The 18,215-nt window shown below is 40.5% G+C and overlaps 1 protein-coding gene and 1 long non-coding RNA gene across 6 annotated transcripts in view; one reads left to right on the forward strand and one right to left on the reverse strand.

Moving 5' to 3' along the window:
• The window catches only part of PHACTR1 (phosphatase and actin regulator 1), a 423,459-nt gene extending 405,989 nt beyond the window's left edge, over window positions 1–17,470 (reverse strand). For 2 of the 5 annotated variants that reach the window (XM_037893144.2, XM_037893141.2), the window contains exons 1-3: window positions 17,321–17,470; window positions 15,028–15,154; window positions 3,967–4,113 (exon numbers count right to left, since the gene is read on the reverse strand). In XM_037893144.2, coding sequence (XP_037749072.1) covers window positions 3,967–4,113; window positions 15,028–15,091 — 211 coding nt within the window. In that variant the 5' untranslated portion in view covers window positions 15,092–15,154; window positions 17,321–17,470. Of the gene's footprint in view, window positions 1–3,966; window positions 4,114–15,027; window positions 15,155–16,377; window positions 16,513–17,320 lie in introns of those variants that run through there. The other 3 variants (XM_037893146.2, XM_037893145.2, XM_037893142.2) reach the window with 2 other exon arrangements.
• LOC119565626 overlaps window positions 3,921–18,215 on the forward strand; it is a 28,864-nt gene continuing 14,569 nt past the window's right edge. The window contains exon 1 of the long non-coding RNA XR_005224402.1: window positions 3,921–4,003. This is a non-coding gene — a long non-coding RNA (uncharacterized LOC119565626). The remainder of the gene's footprint in view (window positions 4,004–18,215) is intronic.

Here is an 18,215-nt window from a genome sequence, read left to right on the forward strand (position 1 = left end):
TAGGGAAGGGGATATTTCCTGTGCTGTAAGCATCACTTTAGTCCTGACTGCATCACTAAGTAGAGGAAATGACATTCTTTCCTCATTTCCACCTTGCTTCCCCTCTCCATGTACACGGACGCAGTTATATACGCACTTGCACAAACACACAGCTCACACACATGGACGTAGAGGAAAACACAGCAGATACAAAGCACGCAGAGAGAAAGAGAGGGAGAGTTAAAACAATGAATTATTAGAGTCCATTTTTCTTGGTAGCAAACAGCCACTCTATTCAGCACCTCCTGAAATGAACAGCTCCTCATGTTCATATGTGCTCTGGAGTCTTTCCCTGACCCTAAACCTCTCAGCTCTACACCAGTGCAGCAATTAAATTTTAAATAAGAGAAAAGTAATACCTGGTAGTTTCACAATTAAGAAACAGTACTAGCAATGGACACATAAAGAGGAGAGATACAGAATGGGGAATCTATTTCCAGATGGATTCCAAATAGGCTCCATCCAACATACAGTAAGTGCTTCTACTTTCTGCAGTGAAAACATTTGATACCAGAGAACACAGCTCTTACCCTGAATAAGCAATAAGTATACAAAGTAAAGGTTAGTTGGGGGGCCAGCTATGAATTAAGTGTTCTTGTTTAATTGCACCTTTAATTGCTTCATGCAAGCTAAATATACAATAACTTAAGGGATAACTATTGTACCACTACTTCCTAAAAATACAGAATATTCAAAGTAATTCCTAATAAAGTGTACACAAGGTTTGTTTGTTAAACCTAAAATTCAGCAGACAAGTTCAGAAATACTTTTTGCCACAAACAATTATATGAACCTTAAAAATATACAAACACACCATTCCTTATAAACGAGAGGTTTTCAAAACCTAACCCTTCACCATACAACATAATCAGATCTAGTAGAAGTTTAACCATCTTTAAAATAAAAACTGGTTCTTTGGAATACAGGTTCTTCTGAAATCAAGGGCCCTTGGTTTATGCATTCCTGGAAAACAGTCACAAAACCAAAACCAAAAGCTCAACAATGGAGTGGATATCACTGGCATATTTCACTGAGTTAGCTCACTAACTTAAACACTGGTTGCTAAGCAATTTCTTTTTTTTTTAAACTCAAACTACCCAGTGCCAGATGGATTAATGAAACATCCACTTGCACTGCTTTAAACAGTTTTATTCTGTTTCTTCACAAATCTTTCCAGTGCTACTTCTTTGAATTATTCCCTTTAAAGGAAGTCCATTCCTGAGAGGTTAGAAATGTAGCTTTAAAACACGTAAATTAAAAGGGGAACTAAATGTACTTATCAAATTTTCATACGAATTACAGAAAAAAGAAAGAAAGAAAAAAGAGGACTATAAAGAACAGCATTCTACCTGACCTTCCGGGCCTTGCTGTAGTAAAGACTGCAAGTCCAGCTCAGTGTAGAAATGTGAGGCACTAGGTGACCTGAAGGTACCTTCCTCTCAACTGATAATCTATTTATAACTCCAAGGCATAATGTCACCTGTGACAGTGAAGGCCAACATGGAGTTATTTTCAGCAATCAGGTAACCATGCACAGCATTTTTTCATTTATACCTCATTACTTCCTACACACCACCACTTCCTACCCTCCCCACACTCCTACATCTTGCCTGTTTTCATTTTCAGTTCCTTAAAATCAGTGCTACTCACTGGCATTACTTTCCAACTCCTGCCTTGAAATGTCACCCAGCCAACCTAAAGCTTTATTCAATAATTTTAAAAAAACTAATCATGACCAGAAAGGGATAATCACACTGCGACCAACATAATCAACCAGTCACAGTCAATGGTAGCCACAACCTGCATATTACCAGTTAATAAGGGTGTAATTATAGTGAGGACAAAGGGAATGAATCGGTCTCACACCAACTTTCAGACTAGAGGAGAAAACAACTACATGTTTATCACCTTCAATTTGCAACCTGCTGAAGGGGAAGGGAGAGAGACTGCAACATAGCAAGCAGGAGCTCTCAGTCAAACCCTCTTCCCGCAGTGAGCTGTTGAATTGAGGGGCTCAGCTGAAGAAGGGAGTTGCATTGTAGGACCCTGCCAGTAGGGTCACTTCAGTGTACCCTGGTGGGAAAGTCAGGAGACTGCAGCTGAGACTCCTCTCTAAAGTTATCTCAATTCCCTCCCTCCTATGTAAGGGGAGCCTGGCTCGGTATGAAGGAAACTGAGTAACCAACCAGGAGCAGCTGTCTCCTCCTTTCCTCATTTTTGAGGGAAGGTAAAGGGAGGATCATCATGGGCAGGAGACCCTGAGGAGGGGAATGGCCCAATGGAGAGGGGACGGGAACAGTCCTGGTGGGAAAGGACCTTGAGGATGGCAGGAGTAACATGAAAGGGGATCTGGGAGGGAACAGGCGTAATGTTGGAGGGACCTTGAGGACAGAGAGACAGAAAGAAGAGAAGTGAAAAAGGAGCTGGAGGGCAGCTCTGGAGGCAGTGTCTATGTGGCAGGGAGGGGGAAATGACAGATGGAAGCAGAAAGAAGAGGGGTGAATTTGGGGAGCTGGAGGGATGAGAGAAGACCTGGGAAAGGTAGAGCAAATAAAAAGGATGTGACACATCGAGGGGCAGAGAGAGGGAATGTCAGGGTGATTGTGAGAGAACATGGGATCTCATGGGGCAGAGAGAGTGGGAAGGATATAGGTATAAGTTATAGATTAATCTTGGGGACAGAGGCATGGGAGGAAAGACTGGAGAAATTACGAGTGGGAAAACGGGGTCATTTCAGGGAAGGAATGAATGAATTTGGGGAGAAGAGGAGACTAGTGAGAAGTCAGAAGGAAAAGTAGTTTGATAGGGAGGGACAAGAATGATGGGCTATGACAAATGGAGGAGATACTAGGGGTTGAGGAAAGGAAGGATAGAATGAAGAGTCTGCAGAGAGAGAGATGTAGGGTTGCGGGGACAGAGTGTATTATTGGAGAGGATAGAAGGAGAATTAGGGGCTTGAGGGGAGGGGAGAGGAAAGGGACAATGAGAGTTTGCAGGGAGAGGGAGGTGAGAAGGGAAATTTGGCAGGAGGGAAATAGGTGTTGGGGACAGGGAAGAGGAAAGTGGGATTTGGGAGTAAAGGGGGTTGGAGAACAGATGGGGAAGGAGGAGCATGGTAATAGGAAGAGCAATGTTTGGGGAAAGGAAAGGAAGAAAGAATGAGGGATGTGGGGCTATTTGGTAGAGAAAGAGAGGAGGCAGGGCTTTTGGGGGGGAGAGAGTAGTTTGGGGGCAGAGGACAGGGAGACTAAGTGGTTTGAGGGGCAAAGTGAGAGATTTGGAGAGAGAATAAGGGGCATAGAGGAAAAGGGAAGGGTTTGAGGAAAGGGGGGAATATGGTCTTGGGGGAAAGGAAAGAGAGAATGAAGAGTTTGGGGAAAGAATGAGGCGTGAAAAGAGAGGACATTCTGGAAAGCTAGATGGAGGGAATGTCTGGGGAGAGTTAGGTATCTAGAGTCTTATGGGGGAAGATGGGAGATAAATGAGGAAAGATGTATTGGGGTGATTGTGGTACTGTGTACGTCTCTTTTCTCCCCCCCCCCAAAAGAAAAAGAACTTTGAGGGGGAAATTACTCCACTGCTTGCTTACTCCATGACAGGAACTGAACGCTGCCCCCGCCACGTCTTAGTCCTCCCCTCCTGCCCAGGCATGCTGCCCCCTCCCGCCAGTTCATTTTGTACTGCACCCGTGTCTGAGGGCTGGGGAGCGAAGGGAGGGGAGAAATGCTTGTGTGACCGTGGCAGGACATGTCAGGGTTTCACAGCCCTTCAGCAGCGCCCTGCACCCAGCAGACACAAAGAGGCAGAGTGGAGCGCAGCAGCAGCTTGAGGATGGGGAGGGGAGGGGATGGGAAGGGATGAGCATTGGGGCGTGTGTCTATGTGTGTGCACTGTGGGGGATGGACAGGGAGAAGGGGTCGCTCTTACCTCGCCCAAGATTGAAGGAGATCCTGGCCTCTGCGAGGTAAGGGGTGTCACTCTTGGACCTGACTCTCCTGATGGGTCTCCGGTCTATCTCCTCCTCCGAAGATGCCGCCATTAATGTGGGTACGGTGAGCAGGGTCGCCCGGCGAGCTGATGAGGGAGAAAGGAGAGAGAGGTGGGGTGGGAAAGAGGAAGAGGAGGGAGGGAGGGAAGAGGAAGAGGCGCACACACAAGGAGGGGGAGGGGGAGCAGAGGAAGGGGAAAGAGAGGAAAAGAGAGAAAGAGGGAGAGGGAGGGAAAACCCGTTAAGGATCTCTGGACTGGAGCAGCGAGATCGGGAAACGCTGCCCTGCCAGCCCCTCTCCCTGCAGCCCCAGGGCAGGCTGCCCTTGGCTGAGGGGGCAGGGCCAGGGGTCACCCAGCGGGGCTCATGCAGGCGCCGCACAGCGTCCACCCCGCAGCAGGGAGGGCAATGCCCCAGTGCTAAAGTGATCCATTATTGCCAACAGTTACTGGCTGGGGACTAGACTGGCCAGTGGGGTAGGGAGGGAACCTCAGCACCGCCCCATTGATTCGGGGCTGGGAGCTTGGTGTGACGGAAGCCTCTGCTTGGGGGAGCGAGGGGGTGCAAGTGTGGGAGAAAGAGACACACACACATCCCCTCTTTCCTGGGCAAGCGTCCAGGCTGCTGAGGCACGCGGAGGTGGGGATGACAGCACCAGTGCCTGCTGGTACAGCTGAGGAGGCGGTGAAACAGGACAGGCTGTGACTCTAAGGTGACCTGACATTACAATTGCTGGAGAGGGACTCGCTTTTCCATTTAATCAGTTCGTGTTCTAATATTTATGCTCGTTCCATATAATCCCTTTTTTACCAAAAAAAAAAAAAAAAAAAAAAAAAAAAAAATAATAAAAAGATAGTTTGATTGTTCCACCCCGTTTCCTATAAGCAGGGAAAGAAAAATCAGCAGTGTGAGGACCAACCACAACATGCACCAGCACCAGCTCCTAGAGTAGTTGAAAACTTTTGACAATATTTCAGGATGTGCAGAGCTCCTTGAAAGTTCTGTGTATAAGGTTAGATTTGGGGAATATCATACTAAGACCCTCTTCATTGTTGGAAAAGCTGCCACAAGACTAAACTGCTTAACTCCCCAACCCCTATGTATGCATACATTTTCCTTTCTGTGGACAAACACACTGACAAAAGTGGAACCATTTATAGGTAATATATTTTGTACGTGCCTAAGTGACCTAGGAGCCTCATTTTCATTTATAAAAGTGACTTAGGCCCAGATTCTCAAAGGTATTTGGGTGCCTAACTCCCACTGAAATCAGTGGGAGTTAGGTGACTAAATACATTTTGGGATTTGGGTCTAAGAGCTTGGGATATAGGCTTCTATGTCCTTTTGGCACTTTTGAATATTTTGCTCTGTATCTATAAAGCATAAATGCCCTTAACCTTATTTTTAGAGATGAAAAATGGTTTTGTAGTTAAAGCATTGGACTGGGACTCAGGAGATCTAGGTTTAATTGCCAGTTTTGATGCAGACATTCTCTGTGGCCATAAGCAAATATCTGTGACTCAGTTCTCCAGCTGTAAAATAAAGAGAATACTTCCTGTCTCCTGCCCTTTTTTGTCTTGTCTATTTAAATGGCAGGGGCTGTCTCTTAGACTGTTTAGCACATTGGGTCTCCAATCTCAGTTGGAATCTCTATATGGTGCTGTTAAACAAAATAATAATAATAAATGCTAACTTATTATTAAAGATAAACAGAATAGTAGACTATACACATTATTTTCTCACATAAATAGTAAAGGATGAGAAATATGAAAGGTAAGGGAATTCAGCAAAGTTGAATTGAGTGACAGTAGGTATCCACATGGTTATTATAAAATGTATATTATTGTTTATTGTGTCAGTTCATTCCAATCAACCCATCTTTCCTCAAAGAAAGTAACTGAACTACTTGTAGGCAGTAAGTTGTTCATTTCTCTAAATTATTTTATTCTGAATTAGTCATCAGTACGACCAAACAAAAACCTACTATCCAGTTGTGTTTTAAGTTTTCCCCATCCCTCCCAAAGCAGTGAGGTGGGACAAGGATAGTTTATCCAAAAACCAATGTCATAGAACAAGTAGTTCTGTTTAGTTTTCTTCTGTTCCAGTCTTTCCTCTTATGGACCAAAATGCATAAGAATTTTAAATAGAGATGGGCATGTACCTGAACTTCAGATCTGAAACTCACCCACTCCTAAATTATTGGGAAGTTTGAGCCTAGACAGAAGTCTGAATCTCTCTTTGTGGTTCAGGCCTACCTATATAATTGGCTGAAAACAGAACCCAAGTCTGAATGCTCCTGAACTTTTGGGAAGTTCAGAGCCAGATGCAAACTTTCACAGCTTGTGCCCATCTGTAGTTCTAAAGATTGCTCTTCGTGACAGCAATTCCAAAAGATGTCAGGGTAGCAGTAGCTCTGTGGGCAGCCATTATGACTTTAGCAGGGTTAAATTATTTTAGGACAGTTCCTTTACTCACCCCTGAAAATTCAAACTTTTCTTTTCTGTTACCCTTCATGGCAGTAGACGCTATGAATATGCTGAGGCACTCTGCACACTTTTCCATGCTTGTACGGTTAAGTATAGTCAAGAGAGTGTTTTCTTTCTCCTCATATTTGAAATCTGCTCTTAAATCTAATACCTTCATAAATGTTGATACAGAGCTTTAATATTTCTGAGGTGGTTTAGTGGTATGAGCTGACAATGCTTGCAACCATATTATCTTAGACTGTGATCCTACAGACTCTCACTAGCTAATCAGAGACACGAAGTGAGTGAGATAATATCTTTTATTGGGCCAACTTCTGCTGATGAAAGAGAGACCTTGTGTCTCTAATATCCTGGGACCAACATGGCTAGGACAACACTGGAAATAGCTAATTAGGGACAGCCCTGGTCAGTGTTTGAATCAGAATCCTTAACAGAAAACTATGCTGATATAGGTAGCAGTGCTGGTGATTCTGTAGGTGACAATCTTACTCCTGTTTCTTTAATTAAACATTGTCCTATCAGGTTCTTGGGAACAAGGAGGTACCCTCGTGTGCATATGCATTATGATACAATCTTTAATTACATGATCACATATGATTCTTTCCTAAGAACGCTGTCTCATTCAGTGCATAGGACAGATCTGTTCTGGGGGTAGAGCAGGGTTGTGCAGAGAAGGAGGCTATTTTGAGTGGAACCTCTGCCTCCTTTGATGTTGAATTTCCAAGATGTGTAGCAAATGAGGCAGGGGAAGAGAAAGGATGCTCTCATGGTTAAGGCAGTTGAAAGCTGTGCCAGAGAATTGGATTCTGTCCCTGCCACAGAGGTCCTGAGTGATGCTGGGTAAGTCATTTAACACAAGTTTTCAGAGGTGGTCACTAATTCGGTGTTCCTCATTTTGAGGGTCCCCAATTTGGTACCCCAGGGTCTGATTTGTAGAAGCCCTGAGCACTCAGAGCTGAAATTGAAGTCAGTAGGAGTTGTGCTTTGAAGATACAGAATGCTATATAATGCTGAGCACTCTGAAAAATCAGGTCCCAATGGTTTCAAATTGGGCCCCGAAAATTAGTGAATACTTGGATCTTACTCTCCGTGCCTCAGTTTCCAAACTATAAACTGGGGATAATAATGCCCTGCATCTAACAGGGGAGTTGTGAAAATTAATTCATTAATATGTGGGAAGGACTCAGATACTACAGTAATGAGTGCCATAGAAAAGCCCATAAGGATATTAATAATTCTGTCTTCAAAGCAGGGTTTGAATAATATGCAATAAATAAGGCATAGGGCCACATATTAAACAATGAGGAGAACACAAAATATTGAATAGCTGCTCATTAATTGAGCACTGTCCATCCTGTGCACTGATTGTGGATGACGCAGGGGATTGTGTGGAAAAAACAGTATGTGATCGTGTTAATAAAGACTGTATCATAATGCACACGCACAAGGGAATCAAATTAAGGTTGCACAAGCTAACTCAAGTGCTTGACTTTACAACCTTAATAACATGCTTTTATTGTAGTTTTATTTTATGTAATGCAACTATAGATGCCCATCCAGTGCTCTGACCACCTATCCTCAAAATTAAAAATCATAACATACACAGAGGAGTCCCCCAGAAATACATCCTCCTCAGCCCCACTCCTTCCTTAGTAGCCTTAGCAAACAGAATAAAAAGGTTGCTCAGATGATTAACTCTTGTATATATTGAAGGAACTCCAGCTTGAGTGTTTCTGCTGATCTCAGGATATCATGGGGAGAGATGCGATCTCTCATGTAACCAGGTCCAAAATCATTTAGGGATTTATAGGTTACCAACACCTTGAATTCCACATCCATATATACTAGGGGAAATAAGGAGATCACACCCATCTTGTAGTTAAGACCCTGTCTGGCCTGACACTTGGGAAATCTGGGTTCAATTCCTGGCGCTGCCACACACTTCTTATATGACCAAGGCAAGTCATATAATCTATCTGTGCTTCAGTTCCCCATCTATAAAACATGGACAATGATCCTTTTTTTCTCCCACCCTTCCTGTCTTGTCTATTTCGATTCTAAACACTTCAGGTCTGAGATGATTCTTGCTGTATGTATGGACAGAGACTAATACAATGTAATCCCCACTTCCCCTCTTCCATCTTGGTTGGAGGCCCTAGGTGCTACCATATTACAAATGACTAATAATAAAACTGCATTTTTCTACTGGCGGGTTAGTGCTAGGTTTCTATTTGTCTGTCAATCAGCAACTCTCAAATGCCCAATACCTATCAGGTTTAGCCCTGACAGTACATTACTAACTAAATTTAACAAAAGCTGCTACAGTACATGTTCATTTTACAGAATCATATGGCCTACCACAATAAAACACTGCTCGAAATAGCGCCTATTTCTGATATGGGCCGAGCTGTTTTAAAAAAAATACTTTCCTTTCAAATTTCATGCCAATTTTTAATCTAGCATTTTGATTTTTAAGATCAAAGCATAAGGCAAGAGTTGGAGTATATTTAGTAATTTCAAACATTTAGATTATGATAAAGTAAACATCTGTAGTGGACTGTAAACTGTAGCAGCCAATTAGCAGGAATGAACAGTAATGAGGATGAAAGAAAATTACCCTCTGCACTGGAAATATTGTATTCAGGATCATCGTCATTTCAATTAGGAAAGCATTTTTCATTTGCAAAATAAACATGTAAAAATAGTCATTAAACCAAATTTAGGGCATGACCTTTGGAAAGTGAGTCGAATGATTCCCATTCACTTCAGTGGCAGTTGGATCACATTCTTAGAGACCATTGAAAATTTTTATTTTATAGTGAGCATTTTCATCTGGTGAAACAACACACTAAAGAAAAGTTCAACTTAGTGGCCTGAGCCTGCAACTTTGATTTCAGTGGGAGTTGAGGACATTCAGCATCTTCCAGAATCAGACCCTTCATTAAATAACTTCCTGCTGATGCCATCCTTACGAAGCTGAAAGATGGAATCTGTTTGCTGCAGTTAACATACTGAGTGATGGAGGGAGGTGGAAAGATGTGTCCAAAAATGAGTTTGTATTTATTGTAAACAGAATAAGAGTGGGTTTTTCTGCTCACTTGTTTGGAATTCAATTTTTGCCTTGCTAGCTCTAACTACTTGGGTCTGGCACATGTTCACTTTGACTACAGCTGGGTAAATACTCCAAAAATGTTTCCTTGAATATTTATTCAAATTTTTAAATAGTTTGCATCTACCATGTTTCCAGCTCTTCTGTGCAAATTTTTGCAAACAAAATTACTGACAGGAACATTCATGGAAACAATGGCTTTTAATTAAATATTGGAAAATATTCATAGGGAACAAAGTTTTAATTAATAAATGCTAGTAGTTTTCTAAATAAAAATGCCCCTATCTCCAGGATATACATAGTTATAAATTAGATTGTCTCTTTCCTCCATGATTTCAAAGCACTTTACATAGCGACATTGGGAAGGGTGGCGGGGACACATTTAAAACTAGATATTGTACATTCATGGTCACTTAAAAGATTAAATTCAGTATATTAAATTACAATTAGAGCTGGTCAAATCTGTTTTACCAATCTATTTGAACCCACTGATAAATGGCCTTTACAATTTTTTGTTTGCTTTGCAAAATGTTGACCTGTTGAATTTTTCATTTTCCATGAAAAATGCTGTGCCTTTTTGACTTTTTCAAAATTGTAATTAGAAATTATCAAATCCTTATCGGTTGTTTTGTTTACTGAAAACTTGGTGTTTCATGAACACAAAATTATAATACCTGCTTTGATAACATTTTTGCTATTTTTTGGACGCATTTTAGGAATTAAAAACAAAAAATCACAAAAAATTCCTACCCCCCTCCCAAAGTCATCAATCCATTTCAAGCCCTTTGAAATGAAAACAAGTTTGAAGTTTCTTGTGAAACCGCTTTTTTTCATTTTTAACCAGCTCTAATAATATTTTAAAGCTGAACATTTATTCGCAATACACCTGCCATTCTGATTTCTGTTCCAACAAGACTTCAGGAATCATTACTTGCATAATGCTGTGTCATCTCCTAATAGCAGAGGAGCTTGCATGAGTTGTTGTTTTTTTATTTTCTAATATTTTCTCAATGTATTAACATACTTAGCTTGAACCGTGTAGCTTTAACTGTACAGAAAGTGACGTGTTTTTGATGTATATAACTGAAAGAAACTTCAGTGATCTGGAAATAGCCCTAAAGATATGATATTTTGTGTTGAAGTCTTAAGTTTTTGAGGAAAAACAGATTTCTTAGTGCAAATTTTGAATAAGTTGTTCTTTGGGAACATCTATGAATTGATTTTAATTGGGATATAGCTGATGCTGATTGAATGGGATACTTATCTACTACTTATTTTCATTAGGTAAGAATAAGAGCCTATTAACTGTTTGGCTGCACTTAGACTGCATTTCATCACTGGCATTCTCTCCTCTTGCCACTTTTCCCCCGTGCGTAGAGTTCACAATAGCTGTACATAGCATAGACAGAAGTTTTCTATTTGTTTGGATCCAAGAATTTCTAAAAAGAACTTAAAAATTAAAGATACAAATTATGAGTATTTTTCTATGGCCACATGCAAGCTGTGTGTTCAATTGATTGCTGATTACATGTGTGTATGGGTTATGGAGAGTGGAATGACTGATTTATTATCTTTTCACTTTAATTTCCTTTTAAAATCAGATTCTAAAGAACAATATGTTAAGGATTAGAGAAACAGGGGGAGGTTAACAGGGGAAGAAAGAGTGAGATCGTGTATGAGCATTAGAAAGGAGCATAATTGGTCATATGTGAGTAATGTTTTACGTACATATGATTCCTGGATAAATATATTCTCATAGTAATAAGTCCTGATTCTATAGTATGCTCCATTTATAGTTTATAATGTAATAACTTAAATAAGACAAAATAATAATAATAAATAATACCTGTAATAATTTAATTTGTGATCATTATGTATTTAATGACAGATTATGGCCATCTCTTTTTGACTTGACCAAAATGCAGTTTAAAAAATATACAAATACGCTTTTTGATTGTATGATTTGAGACAAAATTTTAACATCATGCAATCATTCTAGATGAATCTGGCAGCAACACCTCTAGTTAAAGTTGTGTCATGTTTTCCATGATAAGGTTCTCTTTTCAGTTTCTTATAACTTTGCCAAACTTTAACTGTTTGAACTAAAATGTTCACACTAGGTGCCTGCTTCAGGTTGTATTTTTTAGGAAAGTTTCAGTTAAAATGGCTTAGCCATTTCCAAGAATGAGGTAAAGGAAAAAATACATTGTTTTGCCCAGGATTAAACCAAAACCATACAATTGTAAAACTGAGAAATTGTAGTGCCTCCATGCTTTGAAGGACAGACTTGAAATTTGGCAAGGGGTACCCAGTGCTGGGAATGTTCTCTTTGCCATTTGTGACAATATGTCCAGACTGGCAAAATTTAGAACCTCTGAAAATCTCAGTTCACTCATGCTCAGTAGCGGCTTGTTAAAGGCTGGCAGATAAATTCTCTGAGGATTCTGTCTGCACCTGGAATGCTCCATCCCTCAGCTCCTATTGCTGACCAGAATGTGTATGCACCATCCCCACAGAGTGATGGAGCATGCTCCAGCCCAGAGTGGCAAGGGCTGCCCCTGCTATTGCCAGGGACTGCTGTGGCCCCAGTCACCAGAACTGAGAGTGGCGAGATTGTTTCTGCTGTGCTTTCACTGCTCCCCCTACTGGAACTCAGGCAGAGAAAAGGAGGAGCAGCAAGCAGCCTCACAAATAAAGAGGAAAAGTTGGTGGTGGGGGGGAGGGTTACAAAAGCTGTGGGGAAGAGATCTGACGAGCATGGGGTGGCAGACAGATAATAAGGACAGGAACCCGGGTGGAGGGTGGGGATAGGAGCAGAGGGGAACAAGTGGAATAGAAGTGGAGAGGGAAAGGGACAGGTACCAGTGAGGTGCATAAAAGCAGACGAACAAAGGGACATGAGTCCAGGAAGGGAATAGGGCAGAGATGCTGGTGGGGAGAGGGCAGAAGGTTCTATAACCACTATACACCAGCACACTCCTGTCAGAACCTGGCATTGAACCCAGGATTCCTGAATCTCACAATGCCGCTACTGTCAGCACATAGCTGTGCAACCCACAGGTGCTTGTCCACAAAGAGGAAGACACCCTATTGCCACTACCAGTTCCTTCCTTAACTCAACTGATAGAGGTCTGTGTGGCGTGCCTAAGGTCACCACCCTGCTGATGATCCAGGTGGTGATAATTCTTCATGATGGAAGTTCTGGGTTTTGAGTTTGTTTTTTAAAAATTTAGGAAATTACCTACAAAAAAACCTATGTTAAAGAAAAGTTAAGATTTCAAAATCAAGCACCCAGATGCTAAGAAATGTCTGTGCAATCTTAATTTGGCCCTCTTGTGCATATGCATTATGATACACTCTTTTCCACAGAACACTGCCTCATTCAGTGCATAGGATGTTTGTCAATTGATATGGAAATCTAAGAAAATAAGTCAGGCAAGTTACAGATTTCTGAATTCCGGTTTTCCTTTCTGTGGAGTCATAAGGGGGTCTGTCCTCATACCGATGCGGGATGATATATTATTAATATTATTTCTATCACAATACTTAGGTGTGCATAGCACTTTAGAGATGAAGTAATTAAAAACAAAACAAAACAGACCTCTGCCCCTTGGAGCTTTCAATCTATTTGCTTGGTCTTACTAGGTGCTTAAGGTCCTGAACTACCACTGTTTGATGCAGAAGGCTACAATGGGACAAAGGAAGAGCTGCAAATCTATCTTTAAATGGTTTCCCTACGTATCTTGTATAAGTGGGGTCCAGCTGAAATTCTAGCCCATTGACTGCAATAGCAGCTGCAATAGGCTGTGCGGCGGTGCCACACTTAAGTCCCGGGGTGAGGGTGGTGCACATCTGTGTCCTGCATGAATGCTTGGGTTTTATGGAGGTGGAAAGTGCATTTCACCTTAAAAAACCTGACCTGGTGTGGCATACACTGTCTATTAGTTTGACTATAAATTTGATTACCAGCTGAACAAAGTCTGTTACAGAAAAACTGGACTTTCTTTTCAAGTGAAAGTGCAGTAAGTGAAAATAAGGCTGAAACTGGATTGACCTATTAGGACCAGTGGTTCTCAACCTATGGCCCGTGGGCCGCTTGCGGCCGATCAGCACACAGCTGCGGCCAATGTGACATCCTCAGGACCATACAGGAGTTATATATAGTGTGTGGATGTGGCCCACATAACACAAAGAGAGCAGCATATGTGGCCCACAATGGTAAACAGGTTGAGAAACACTGATTTGGGCCTTACATTTACCAACCTCACAGTTTTTATAATGCCTTTAAGTTCTGCTATTAAAATACTATTCCTGAAGATGTTTTTGCCCTCCCTCCCCACTTTTTCCCCCCCAGTAAATGAGCTTTCTTTAGTATCCTCATTGGATTCCCAAAAATTAGAGATGGTGGAAAAATGGTGATGTTTTTTCACAAAACATTTCAAAGTTTTCTTTTTTCCCCCATGGATTTCAAAAAGGAACATGTCTTGAGTTATTTGTTTTATTTCCTCCCTCTTCCTTCCCCTTTTACTTTTTTCTTTCTTTCTGCCCCAGCTCCTTTTCCATTTTGTCACTGACAAAGACAGGGGGGAAAAGATATAAACTAAAATCACCCCCAATTTTTAATTTTAATGTATCATAGAAAATGTGGAAAATTAAGAAAATAAGTTTTTTAATTAAAACGTTTTTGCTATTGAAAAAAAAAAAGTAAATTTTTCAGTTAAAACATCTGTTTGAAAAATTTTACCCAACTCCTGTATCTATTCTATCATTGCTATGCTATTGGGCCCACGTTTTGTAACGGATGTTAATGAACCACTACAAATATGTTGTTTGGAAGTTGTGCAGTGGAACACTTTGTAGTTTTCCTGTATAATTTATGCTAGTCAGTTAGAGCCTTAGAAATAAGATTATGCACCAAAGTATTAATCTGATAACATTTGGAGCACAGGAAGGAAGGAGGGACTTGCTGGGGGAGGGAGGGGAAGCGCTTGTCACGCCTAAGAAGTGAGTGGAGAGGGCTATTATTCGTGACTCCAAGGGACCAGAGGAAGCCATACACAGCAGCTGCACTTGATGCATCTGTACAAGAGGTGTATCACAAATCTCTGCCCTACCTTCCCTGCACTACCGGTTCTGCCAAGGGAGAGATCTCTCATCACCAAACATGTTCTACCCTTTGGTTTCGGCTGTGCTGCCAGCTGCTTTAATGGCTCACTCATAGGCTCAGAGGGAGCAAATCAGCCCATTTACTGTTTCCTAGACTTCTTGTGTGGCTGTTTTGCGGGGAAAGGACTCCCTGTGCTAGCTTCCCCTTCAAAAGTTCACCTACAAGGGGGCAGCCATAATTTGACCCCATATATGTAACACAATTATATTTCTGATTTTCTATCTCAAGTTTTTTTTACCTTGAGCTCCTTGACTATATAACATCATTCTGTGAGCAGACTCAACATCCAAAAAATAGTCCATCTTGGAGGAACTTTTCGTTGTCAGTAAGTCTTTCTTTTCAAAGTGATGTGATCAGTCAAATTCCTGGGGGGGAAAAACAACTAAAGATCAAACATACAAATATAAATAAAAATCACAGTTTTTTTCTAAGTAAAGAATTCTGCATGCAGTATCTAAAACATTCCATTTTAGCATATCAGAGTGGATCTGAGAAAAGCATTTAAAGCCATCATGCATAGAATATTTTTAAACTGCAGATTTTAGTTTCAAAGAATAATTTTTCAAATCCACAGCTTAAGACAATCTGAGGAAAGTAGAAATACCAAACACAAACATGATTCCTAGAATTATCAGTGATATCCCATCCACAACCTCCATCCCTCCACAACATATGCTTGTTTTACCCACCTGATGCATCCTTTCTTAAACTAAGATTGTAAGAACTTTGGGGTAGGGGCCATCTTTTACTTTATGTCTGTATAATGCCTAGCACAACAAGATCCCAACCTGATTAGGGCCTCTAGGCACTACAATAAAACAAATGATAATAATATTTATGTTAAAAACACAAACATTTCACCAGGCAGGACAGAAAACAGACTGCACTACAGCAGGTATACCATTCCGCCACAAGACAAGAAAACCAACTAGTCCCGCCGGCCCCCTTCTTTACATTGACTTAGAGTCACAGCAGAACTTCACACCATCGGCTTTTAACATGTCTGATAACAGGTATAGTCAGTGCAATGTCAAGCACTCTTAGCATTCATTCTTGGCTGACCTTTTCATTGCAGTATTCTCTTGAACCCATTGATGGTATGTAGTCTATGAGTTAACCTCTCCTCTAACATACAGTGCTTCTTCGGTGACACCCATTGACATGTGAATTATCATGAACCTTTCCCTACCTTCCTGTTGCCTCTTGCATTTTCTTTCACTTCACACAGCAATTATATATATTGTATATTTAAAGTCCAGCAGTTACTGAAAATATATACACTGGCATTTCTTTGCTTCTTTCACAGCATGTATGCTCGATGTATAAGCAGCTATATAAATATCACCAATAACCTTCATTTTTTTAAAAAAGAGATCAGTAGTCCTTCCTCTTTCAGAGCATTTCTTTTAGGGTGGTGTGAAAGAATGATCCTCACTTCAAACAATATCTTGAATTCCAAAGTATAAATCTATTTGTTTGGAACAACATGTGAAATCATTTTCAATTTACAAACCTATACTAGTGAGAGAACTTCTAAAATTCTTCAACATATCACTTCATTGCATCATTCTGAACAAATGATACTTACTGCAAATAACAAGAGCTGCCTGCCAGTGGTGGAAGCTCCTGTAGTTTCAGGGAGGGCTTCCTTGATCTTACTAAATGTCCCCAGTGTAAGCAAACAATTTTGATTGTTTGATTGCAACTCTGATGAATAATGCATAACGTCAACTGGACTTCCTTTATCTGATAAAAATGGCCAGGCGATGTTGTTACTTAGCAACAGAAGGTGACACTACTGTCAACTCCCCCACACCCTCCACACTGAAGGAATAAACCCCTGATAAAACTTTCCCAAGGAAAAAAAGAAAAAAAACCCCAATCCTATTTCAAGTTCCTTTATTAATCTGGTTTTTGCTCTTATCTTGATCACTTTCCCTTTCAGAAGCTCAGAAAACTTGAACTGTGTTATAATGCTCAAATAAATTGGTTAGCCTCTAAGGTGCCACAAGTACTCCTTTTCTTTTTGTGTTATAACGATTAACTGAAGCATTTTGTTTCGTCTAATAATTTACTTTTACTGACCTGGACCCCCTTTCCCTGTTTACCACAAGAGTAATGAGACTATGAAGTATTTTACAGTAAATGTAAGATGAATAATAATGTCATAATGAGACTGTTCAGAAATCACTCCTATTTTATCTGGTGCTGTGTGTTGGGTAAGGCTGTTTTGCACAGTTCAGAAAGGCACTAAGTGCATTAAATATTCCAAGGATGCCATAAAAGCCACAGGTTATCCAGAAGCCCTTCTCACTGTGATATTCTTACTTTTTGTATTAATTCACTGTGGAATATGTGCAAAAATCTGATATAATAGTCTCTAGGAATCATCATATTTCTATATAGTATGTAGCTTTGTACAAAATACACAATGAAGCTTTTCCCAGTAGATGTACATTGCTAAAGAGCAAAGGCATTATATAAAAGAATTACAAAAAAATAAAAGCTCAGGTTAGCAGATAGGTACTTACCAATATTACTGATCTCTTTCCATCCTACTGGCTTGAAATAGGACTAAGCAATGTAACCAGTCTGTGAGCCAGAGCGAACAGCTTCAAATTGTCACTTCAACCTCAAAATCAAGAGTACAGAGTAGAGAAAGGTGATGGATCTGCTGTTTTATATTATGATGAAATGAAACGTCTTAGTACAGATCTGAGTGGAACTGCTTTTTATATTACATTAGCCTGCTAATTTGAGGAAATTGAAAGGCTTTGTTTTACTGTCTTTTATCTGTTCTCTTTGCTACCCCCTCAATTTAATTTGCATTTAAAATTATTCTTATGGCTTCACTGCTCTTCAAGGTGTGGAGTATTTTCTAATCACGATGAATGTTCAGTATGGTTTTGTGCAATGCCACTTTTATTCTGAGCCAGAAAACATTGTGAGTAATTATAATTGCTAGTTATTTTCTAGAACGAAATAGAGTGGTTGTCTGATGCAGTTTCTGATTTTTCCTCCAAATAGCAGTGCACTGTAGCAAAACTGCTCAGTCAAAGCTTGAATAAAAATATCAAATCAAATGGCACTATTTCATCTCCTGATAACTTCAATATTCAAATCCATGTACATTGGAAACTAAATATTTTTTCCACTGTCGTCTTTTTAATAATATTATGCTATTTCTGTTTTTGAAATGAACTTACATATTTAGTAGAGATGTTGTAAAATACATTTGTGATTGGTTCCAGTTCATATTGTTTAATCCCCTTGAGGAATCTTCACAAAGTTTGGGGTTCAAATGAAGCCAGGGAACGAAAGGGAAACTGTTAAGTTTCACCTGGTTTTGTCCCGAGAACCTAAGGCAGGACCCCACTCCTTCCAGCAAGTCTTGGGACCCTTCTGTTGCTTCTGATCTATGAGAGG

This window comes from Chelonia mydas, chromosome 2, assembly GCF_015237465.2.
Source record: "Chelonia mydas isolate rCheMyd1 chromosome 2, rCheMyd1.pri.v2, whole genome shotgun sequence".
Lineage (NCBI taxonomy): Eukaryota > Metazoa > Chordata > Testudines > Cheloniidae > Chelonia > Chelonia mydas.